Source organism: Diospyros lotus, chromosome 3 (genome assembly GCF_014633365.1).
Source record: "Diospyros lotus cultivar Yz01 chromosome 3, ASM1463336v1, whole genome shotgun sequence".
Lineage (NCBI taxonomy): Eukaryota > Viridiplantae > Streptophyta > Magnoliopsida > Ericales > Ebenaceae > Diospyros > Diospyros lotus.
This window is the reverse complement of record NC_068340.1, coordinates 20,177,752-20,188,540: the sequence shown is the minus strand read 5'-3', so window position 1 is coordinate 20,188,540 and position 10,789 is coordinate 20,177,752. Positions and strand designations below refer to the sequence as shown.

The window sequence follows — 10,789 nt, the reverse complement described above, 5'->3', positions numbered from 1 at the left end:
GTGGCCTTGCGACAGTATGCTGCGAGCCCCCCTTTGCCGAAGCGACCTTACAGCAAGCCTTGTGGAAAGAACTTGAGGCAAAGATTTGATTATAGCCACACACCTCGAACATGGTTCATTCAACGAGCAACACGTGTCAGCACTAAGCATCCTTGAGAATTGTAACCCATAAATACCCAGCTACAAGACATTAAAAAGGGCTTCCAATTTCAATAAAATTTCAACTCATTGACTGCATCTTTACTGTTTTCATGAATAGTCATCTGGATCCGATATTGACTTAGGCATCGGAGCGTCTTCGCGAGAAAGGATTCCCATGATCCTTCTAACCCATTTTTGAACATCAACAGGGCGAAATCCTTGCGACGAAGACAAAGTCTCATGGCGAGACATTGTGGTGAATATAAAGACTCACGGCAAGACTTTATGGTAAAGACAAAACCTTACGGTGAGACCTTGTGGCTAAGGTAAATCCTTAAGGCGAGATCTTGTGGCGAAGGCAAAACCTTGCAGCAAGACCTTGTGGCAGAGGAAAAACCTTGTGGCAATCCTTGTGGCGAAGATAAAGCTTTGCGGCGAGACCTTGTGGCGAAAACAAAGCCTTGCGGCGAGACCTTATGGTGAAGATAAAGCCTCGTGATGAGACCTTGTGGCAAAGACAAAACCTCACGGCGAGACCTTGTGGAAAAGTCAAAATCTTGCGGCGAGACCTTATGGCAAAGGTAAATCCTTGTGGCATAGGAAAATCCTTGGGGCGAGGAAGATCCTTGTGGCGTAGGAAAATCCTTGTGGCAATCCTTGGGGCGAGGAAGATCCTTTTGGTGAAATCCTTCCGACGGGAGAGTCCTTAGCGGCAAAATCCTTGTGGCAAGTATCCTTATGGCAAGCTCCCTTGAGACAACTTCTCTCATGGCAACCTCACTTCACCCGACACCAATTTTGCGTTGACCTCACATCATAAATTTTAATTGTTGTACTTTTTGCAACAGCAGCTAGGAACACCAATAGTGATACAAGAAATGAATCTCTAAGAGTATTCCCTCTTACAATAAAATCAAGAACAAGGCTCGAAATATAATTTTACACAATTAAACATAAGCCTTGGAATAAAGAGATTTAGGGCACCAATGTAGCACAATAAATGATAAGCAGTTGGGAGCTTATAGATTGATCACTTAGGTATTTTGAATTCTCCTCTTGACTTGTATTTATAGAGATTTGACAGCCTATACACAAATCATTCCATTGCAAGTGGAGAGACCACCATGGAAGAGTGGAGAATCTTGTCGTTACAAGCTGTCTATGATTGAACCGATTGACAATTTCATTCAGTCGATCGATAAGTTAGTTCAAATATTTGAACACCGGTCGACAAGTAGGTCAAGAAGTCGACAGCTTCATAGAACTGGTCGACAGTTCGTGATGCAGAGGCGATTGAAAACAAATAACAGAGAGCATGATGTTCAACCAGTCGATAGCCAATTTTAGGCGGTCGACAGCATGAGGCAACACCGGTTGATAGGTTCATAGAACCGGTTGATAGGTTGTCTTATGTTTTATAAAAATCTGCTATGATTTTTGAACAACAATTAGAATAGATTTTTGAAACATGATTTTGCCAATGTAACTAGGACAAAATATGTTGATTTTACAATCTTTAGATTAGAAGATGTACCATATAAACAAGAAAGATTGTTTTTTTTATTGAATTTGATTTAATTTGCATAAGATAACATGATTTCATAAAATCATAAGATAGTTTGAAATTGATTTTATTTTCATAACATATGTAAAGTTTTGTGAATCATCAAAACCAAAACATCAATATCATCATCTAGGTCTTAGTAGTGGCCACCTCCACAGCCTTCCTGACTTCCCTTTTTACTGACTCCCGGTCCCGATCCAGTTTCTCCTCGTAATCCGCCTTTATCTTGGTGAGCTGGGTCATGATTCCTGCCTCAAGCAATCGATAATCCGCAGCAAGCTGTAGCACTTAACGCTCAACTTGATGGAACGCAGGTGGTTGCCCGAGATCCAATAACCTCTACTCCGACAGCGAATCTGGATAAGTATCGATAAAGAGGTCTCTCCAGAATTCGGGGTCCCGAAACAAAATCGAGTAGCTCCCAGGACCAGTAAGACTCGAGTCGCCAGACGGTTGGGTCTCCCCCTCGAAACCCTTCTGCCACTTCTTGTATCAAGCTAGCTCCTTAAAAATAGTGGGCTCCCCAGACCTAGGGACTGAAGGCTTGGTGGCAACAACCATAGAGAAAGGTTGTGCGACAGACGAAGCCAATGTTGGCGCAGTTAGGGCCTTCCCGGTTTCCTTATCCACCACCATCCTTCCCGGTTTCCTTATCCACCACCATAGAGCCCAACAGAGGTTCAATTTTCTCCTTGCGAAGTTCCTCTAGCTCTTCCTTAAGATCTTTCTTATGAAAAGCTAGTGCCATTTTCCCTATAAGAAAAAAATACACAAGTATGACAACAAACAAAGAGATAAACTGCTAATGAGATTTGTAAAACCCCCGCAACCCCCTGACGCGGATCTATGATAGCAAAAGGAGTCCAAATTTGAGGAGTTACCTGATCAAAGCAGTGCACGAAAGAAGAGCTCAAGTAGAAAGCGCAATCTCAACCAGAGGACTTGAAGACACTGAGGGTTCAAAAAATCGCAAGAAGTTGAAGATTGAAGGAAACGAGCTGTAGAAACCTTAGCCCAAAAGAGATCTTTATAAGGATCATTGAACCATGCTTATGACACATCCAATAGTCGAGGGTCATCTGTCGTTGATTCACTGTTGTAAAGTCCTCACCTGTTGAATATCTAAAGGGCCATTAGTTATCTACCTACATCATCCCACTTCTTGGATGTAGCGCCTCGAATCTTGAAATCACGCGCGCCACGAGCCAGAGCGTGAAGAAGAGTTGTCTCACCGTAAGAACCAAACTGACTTTAAGTATCCTCAAAGACCCATATCCTCCCAAGCAAAGCGGCACGTCAGCTCAGTCATCTACCCCGACCGAGTACTAATGCCATCCCAACTCTCAAGCTTGGCTAGAAGCAATAAGATCTGCCTAGCTCACCCTTCTCTAGCTCGAATGCTCGCTTCTCGAGCATCCAACTTGGGGGTTGTGGACCGTACCTACCCAATCTTTGGCCTTTGGCCCATGGCCCAATTACCCAATATCTATCTTATTCCTTGTTAGCCCATGACACAATCTCAGCCTGCGGCTTTATCATTAGCTTGCGACCCAATCCCGACCAAAGATTGGATCATGTCTCTATGCTAGCCTGCAGCAGCATCATTATAGTCGCATACTAGGTCTTCTTGCGCCGCTCGAGATCCCATCCTCATTGATGGGGATCCCATCCACATTAATGAGGGTACTGTAATACCCAGGAAATTTATTGAGGTTATAAATGGTATATTATGAAAGGTATAAATGAAATTTATGAAAGAAATAGGTTGTAGGGTACACTAACACAGTCTTAAGTGACCGAATTGACCAAAGGGAGTACCTCGGACCCTAGATGATTAAGAAAAATGTAATGGCATTGACAAGTAATACGAGTTATGATTTTAGGCATAAAAAGAAGTTGGATCAGGAACAGTTTTCGGTACAGCTATCGACTGGGCTAAAAAATCGAATCGAAATACGGAACTTCCAAAATGTCAACGGAACATTTTAAGGACCTAGATTTTACATATGAAATAACCCTCAAGCAATTTCGGGTTGAAATGAAAGGAATTAGGGTTAAAACGATTGACTGGGCTAAAGTGTAATTTTCTAATTTTGCCTGAGAAAGGTCAAAAGGATAATTTTTGGGGAATTTAGAGGATGAAATAAAGAGTACTAAACTTGTGGGCCTTAGTGGTATGGTTGGATAGATCAGGGGTACTTGGGAAAGGTCCGGAATAGCATTTGGAAGAAACTAGAAGGCCAAAGTGTAATAAGTGGGAAATCTGGTGTGAACACAGAAAATGGCCGCTGCATTCCACCGCATGTGGCCACCATTTCAGGTAATGGGACGGCCGAGGGAGGCTCGGGGGAGGTGGTATACGATGCTAGAAAGCTTAGGTGCCAAGCCTTAGCCGTTGACTGGCCGAGAGGTGATCAATTTTTTACTATAAAAGGGGCCGAGGGTTTCGACAATTTTGGCATCAAATTGGCCATTTTTTTGTATGTTTTTGAGAGAGTTGATAAGGGGCTATTGATCCTCGCATCAAGGGGGAGAATTCTGGAGGTTTGGGGAGTGTTTTCATCAAGTTTGAAGGCCGTTTGAAGCTCGGTTAGAAACACGAGAAGATTGGTGAAGGCCGACCTGCAACTACCCGTTTGGGGCATTTTTTGATGAGCTTTCGAGCAACCAAAGGTGTCATTGTGATCGACTAAGGTAGGGCTTCAAGAGGGTGGGCTTAGTTTGGCCATCAGAGCAGTCACCGGTGACCAGAATCGAGGAAAAAGATGGCGCGTGAGTTACACGTGCCACACTACACGCGCAGGGTGCGTGAGGGCGCGTGACATAGGGGTATTTTTTGCATTTTGTTTCAGTATTTTTCTAAATTTATTTTAAGAATTATTATGTTGAAAAATTTGGGAAAAAGTTTGAGCAAATAATTATTTTTGAATTATCGAGGTGAAAATTAGGATAAAATAGATAAAATTATGAAAAATTGAGGAAAAATGGATTTTAATGCTCCTTTAATTAAATATGGTGTTTAGGGAGTGTCGTGGCTCGAGGTTGAGTATAAGTATGGGTGTTTGTAATTTGGGACACAAGTCGAGGTCATGCACGAGGATCGGGACAATCCAAATACGTTCGAGATGAGTAGTTTACCCAAAACTTGACTTGTTGTGGGTGCTTCTATCCTAAAAACTTGGTATTCGTTCTATCTAAATGTGTTGTGATTTCATGTAAAATGGTTTTGTTGCATGCGAATGGTAACCGGTGACAGTTGGTTTCGTGAGGGAGGTTCGTCCCTAAACGTTTTGTACTTATGCACTGCATTTTATAAAATGTTGTTTATATGATGCATTGAGTTGTAAAATGTGGCATTGTCATGTGTTTTGTGATTGTTCATATGGAATGCCAGCCTAAAATGTTGTCTGGATAGTGAAATCGTAATTCCCCAAGGGTGTTGCCGGAATAATATGGGTATTTTGTGCTGGTGTGCATGCCAAGATAGTCGCCTTGGTTTTCATGCCGGGCCTTATGGTCAGGGAAGTTGCACTACGTTGACTAGGTGGTTCATATGGGATTTGAGTTGGAATTGGGTAGTGGTTATTGGATGCTTTTGAGTGAGAACGTAATCCCTGACGTAATTGTGGTGAGCCAGGTTCCTGCATTGATATGACCCTCCTGGGCCAGGAATGGTAATGATTGTTCCCGAGATATTGGGGAGATGCGTTGACCTTGCCTCTTTTAAGCTAGAATTGTGTTGTATCGATGTGTCGGTGTGGTGGCATGGCCTTTAGAAAGATTGGTCTTTCCCCGTAGTAGGGTTAAGCGCTATGTGGGATTCTCTTGGGCTAGGGCTTACTGGGTTGTGTTGGTTTATTTCATGTCTTACATGCATTCATGAAAACGTGCTTTTGAACTCTCACTTAAATGATTCATTATCTAATATAGACTATGTGTAACACCCAATGTTGCTGGTGTTAGGAGAAAGGGAAAGGAAGTGAGAAACTTTTAAAAATGCCCTTGAGAAGGTGATGGATTTTGAGAAAAATAGTGCTCTATGAGAGGGGCATTTTGGTAATTTGGATAATAAAGTCCAATAAAGGGTAATTTGATAAATTGGAAATAATTCCTAGGTAGTTTGGAAGTGAATTAAATTCTCATTTTTGTATTTATGTGGAAATAAATGGGATTAATAATTCACAAAGGGCATTTTAGTAATTTGGAGTGAAATTCCATAAAGAAATTAAATTATGAAAAATAGAAAAAATTTGAGAATATTCAATTATGAGAGGAAATAATTAATTTTCCCCTAAATTGGTGAATTAATGTGGTGATGCCACATGAATGGCTTAAATTAAATCTTGAAAGCCAAGTTTGGTGTCTTAGAGTGACACATGGCAATGTGTGGTCCAAGATAAAAGATAATTAAAAAAATCTAAAAAGAAATGAAAAATAGTCGAGCATTAATGATGGAAAATGGTTCTATTAAATTAAATGAGAAAGGAAATGGATATTCAAGATGATCTAAGAGTGTGTTTGATTGCAAGTATGGAACTTGCATGGAAAGAAAATAAATTCTAAGCAATTAAATTGCCTAGAAATTATTTGCATAGAAATTATCAATTAAAAGTGTTTGATTAATTTAATTTTTTACCTTAAATTTGTTATAATTTTTTATTTTTTAATATTTGATTACAACTTAATTTTCATAAAATTATACCAAACCCCACGTTCTCCTCTTTGCCTCTCTCCCCAAACCCATTTCCTCCCCTCTCTGTCTTCCCTCATCTCTCTCTTTCTCCCGCCAATCCCACTTCCCCTGCCTTCCCCCTCCCAAACCCACTTTCTCTTTCTCCCTGCCTCCCCCATCTCTCTCTCTCTCTCTCTCTCTCTCTCTCTCTCTATATATATATATATATATATATATCTTGCCTGCGGTAGTAGAGTACGTAGCAGATCCGCCAGTAGCAGAGTAGCTGATTCGCCTTTTCACTTGTTGCCTTTCGCCGTTGACGCATACGTCGTCGTTGAAGCTGCCACCATAAGCGATTCTGGGAGTTGATTTGCAGTGGTCATCATCCGCCTCCGATGCGATGGAGTTGGTTTGCTCTTCAGTGAGTTTCTCTCCCTCTCTCTCTCTTGCTCTTTCACTCTCTCACTTCGTCGCCCCCTCTACTTTTAATTCCATGGAAAGTTTTTCCAACCCTCCCCCTAAGAATTTGTTTTCCAACAAAAGTGACAATAACCATCACGTGACCAAAAGATGGAAATCATTTTCTATGGAAAATTTGAGTAATCAAACACATCAAAACCTGAAATTTAAATGAAAATGACCATTTTTCATGAAAAATGTGCCCAATCAAACAAGGCCTTAAAGACACAGTAGCGGACTATAGCCTTCAGAGATGACTGGTCAAACGAAATTGCAGCGAATTTAATTTGAAAGAGGAGTGGGCTCAGCTTAGACTGGAAGAAAATTCGTGTGAGTGGCTAACCAGCAGCTTCCCGACCACAAGTAGAAAGTAACCAACTAGCAGCTTCACGACCATAGATGACCAAAGTTGACTTAAACCAACTTGCAGTGGATTTATACAATGGTACAATTTATCAAAGATGACAAATCTTGCAAGCGAGAGCTAGCAAACGCGGAAATGGGCAGTTGGGTGGAGGAGATGCAAGCCAAGGTCAACAACGCCGGCAATAGTTCTAGCTAAGAAGAACAATAGGGAGGGATGAGCACGTCCATCTATAAAGTCCCTCCCCTCTACTCAAACGTTAACAAAAGAGCTTAGCTGCCCCGAGTGGTGTCGTTCGGGCCATACCACCACAGGGAGCCTCACCTGATGCCGATGGAGGCCCACAAAGAACGCGCTCTCCTCCGCTGTTTCAAGCAATCAAATCAACTTGTTCAAAATTCCTTTGACTCCATAACGGAAGTGGTTCGAGAGTTGAAGAACTCGTACGATTCCCTCCTATGGCAAGATGATATCAAGAGATTCGTAAAATTGATGATGTTAGATGGGTGTTTCATGCTTGAATTATTACGAGTTGCATACCAGCCTAAAAACTATTATTCCGATGATGATCATGTCTTTAGTCGATATGGGGATCTTTATGTTGTGCCATTTATCAGGGTTGACATGTTGCTGCTAGAGAATCAGTTGCCAATGTTGCTTCTACTCAAGCTCAAATATATCTTCAAGAATGATGAGGTATATATTAAACTCTTTTCTTATTCTTTTTCAAAGACTTAAAGGTACAAGTATGCAAACGGTAGATTCCATTACCGAACCAATCGAAATTCATTAACCGATTAAATTGAAATGAGGAGAAAAATCAAATCGAACTAACCAATTAACCCAAAAAGTTGAACTAATCAATAACTAAAAAAATTGAACCCATACTGTATAAACTGAACCAAACCAATTAAACCAAAAAAATTGAATCCATACTGTATAAACTGAACCAAACCAATTAAACCGAAAAAATCACAAAAAAAAAAAAAAATCGAAGAAAACCGATAGAAAACACACAAAACTAAAAAAATAATGTCATTTTATAAACATCAAAACAACATCGTTTTAAAATTCAATCAGTTGAATTAGTTCGATTCTTCCAACCAAAAAACTAAACTAAAAATTGAACTTTTCAAAAAAATTAACCGAATCGAATCAACAAGTTTGGTTAGTTCGATTTGGTTAGTTCGGGTAAACTGGACTTTTGTTCTACCCTACTTAAAAGTCAGTCACTAATTGAATTTATAAGATTTCATAGTAGATTTGGATTACATTATAAATTGATCTAAACTTGAGATTTTTGCACAATCAAAACCAAAGTAACTATCCCAAAACTTGATCGGAAAGATGCCACTTTGATACTTAAGTTAGAAAAGAATTCAGGAGATAGCCTATAGGCATGTAAGAGTAATGTAGAATATCATACATTAAACTCACCTCTCGAGATCTTTCTATACCTTTCAAGCTAAGCTTTATAATGAGGATCATAAGGGAATTAGTCGGTCCTGCCCATGTAGTTGATTTCTCCTACTTTTGCGAGTTTGAGATTAATTTGGATTGAAATTACTAAATTATTAAGATATGTGACATCAAGGAAACTTGAGATGCCTATCCTATGCTTCTTAATACTGGGCTTGGATTTATCTATAAACCTGAATCCAATTTCTAGAGATTGTCTTATATGGAGGGATTTTCTAATTAGAATTACTTTTAAAAAAAGGCTTCACATAAAGTACTTGAAAACCTTCTCTTGCCTAAACTGTGTTTTTAACAATTATTCTTATCTTACAGTTGAGGATATTTTTTGTGCTTATTTTCTACATGAGTTAGCCTATTTCAATTATTTATCTTCAAGTAATTTGATAGTACAATTTATTCAAAATCTAGGTTATTCATGCTAATTGGGTATTCAAAGTCAAATCGTAAGTTGATCAGGTGTTTAACACTTTGTGACCAAACACTTGTCTTAGGTGAATTTTCTTATTATTCCCAACATTATCAATAATATATTATTATATTTACTCATATACTACAAACACTTTTTATGAGTTTCCGTATTAGCATCAGATACTCCAACACGCGTTAGATAGACTCACATGACATGTCTGACACTTTCCTAAAAAATTTCAAAAGGGCATGGAAGGAGACACCTGCAAGGAACACTTGTTATCTATGTGGACAATTCGAATGCTAAAAAGCAAGGGTTTTATTTCTTACTCTACACATGCAAGGCACACTTATTACCTATGCAGACAATTCGAACACTAAAAAATAAGGGTTTTATTTCTTACTCTTCAATTTTATTGACTTGATAATTACATGATTCGATTTTTTTGTTTTTCATGTTTTGATTGCATGACCACTTAGTTTTTATACCATTTATACTTCTATTTTCCAAAATCTCGTCTATACCGTGGACAAAGACAATTGGAGTGTGATTGTTAATTAAAATATTAAAGTTATTCATTTAAAAATTTAAATGCATATTTACCACTTGAAAATATACTTTTGAATCTTTTGAGAACGGGTTATTGTTTTAAAAAATAAAATATTATTTTATTAATTCACAATGTCATGTGTCTTACTTAAATGGCATGTCTCATGTCCTCATGTCCCGCATTCATGTCCAGTGGGGTTTCATACTTGCTTTACCCCTCACATTATTTGTGCAGCCTGACGTTGAAGAATTGAACAAGGACATATTTCGGCTTTTCGATCACGACAGTAACAACCTATGTTATACAGAAACGAAAATGGGAAACGTTTCTGATAAGAAACGAAAACGTGGAAACGGACGTTTTTTTAAAAAAAATAAACATAAATAGAATCCGAAACGAGAATAGAAAACGTTTCCAAAACGTTTCAAAAACGGAAAAATAGCATTTATGAGGTATTTTCGTGCAACATAGGTAACAACTACTCAAAGATGGACAAATGTTTGCACGTGCTTGACCTCCACCGCAAGGGCCTACTCCACACACACAACCAGCACGGAAATGCAGCCCCCCAATCTCTAGATCAAGGAGAAGGAAAGAACAAGAGGAGCGGCCACAACGTCGTCCGCCCAGCCACGGAGCTCCATGAGGCCGGCATCCACTTCATGAAAAGCGAAAGCAAAAGTCTCCGGGACATCACCTTCTCAAACGGCATCTTGAAACTTCCCAATTTCATGGTTACTGACGATACCGAATTAATGTTCCTCAATCTCATAGCCTTTGAGCGTTGCCATATCCCTGCTGGCAATGACATCACTTCGTTTGTCGCATTCATGGACCGCATCATCGACGGCAAGCAAGACATCAAAATTTTGAGCTCGAAAGGGATTATCGACAACTTCATTGGGAGTGACGAAGAGGCAGCTGATTTGTTCAACACAATCTCCAAGGATTTGATCATGGAGATGACCGGCAACCTTGACCAGGTGTACACGAATCTCATCGTGTACTGCAACAAACCTTGGAATAAATGGCGCGCCAATCTAACTCAAACTTACTTCAGAAGCCCGTGGGCAATTATTTCTGTCATTGCAGCCATACTCCTTTTCTCTCTTGCTACAGTGCAAACTATCTTCACCATCCTAAATTAA

At 39.6% G+C, this 10,789-nt stretch overlaps 1 protein-coding gene across 1 annotated transcript; it reads left to right on the top strand.

Annotated features, from left to right (window-relative positions):
• Nucleotides 1–7,536: 7,536 nt before the first annotated feature.
• Nucleotides 7,537–10,789, top strand: LOC127796863 (uncharacterized). Its single transcript, XM_052329268.1, has 3 exons — nucleotides 7,537–7,899; nucleotides 9,876–9,999; nucleotides 10,113–10,789. Exons 1-3 carry the CDS (start codon nucleotides 7,537–7,539, stop codon nucleotides 10,787–10,789), a joined length of 1,164 nt encoding a protein of 387 aa, XP_052185228.1.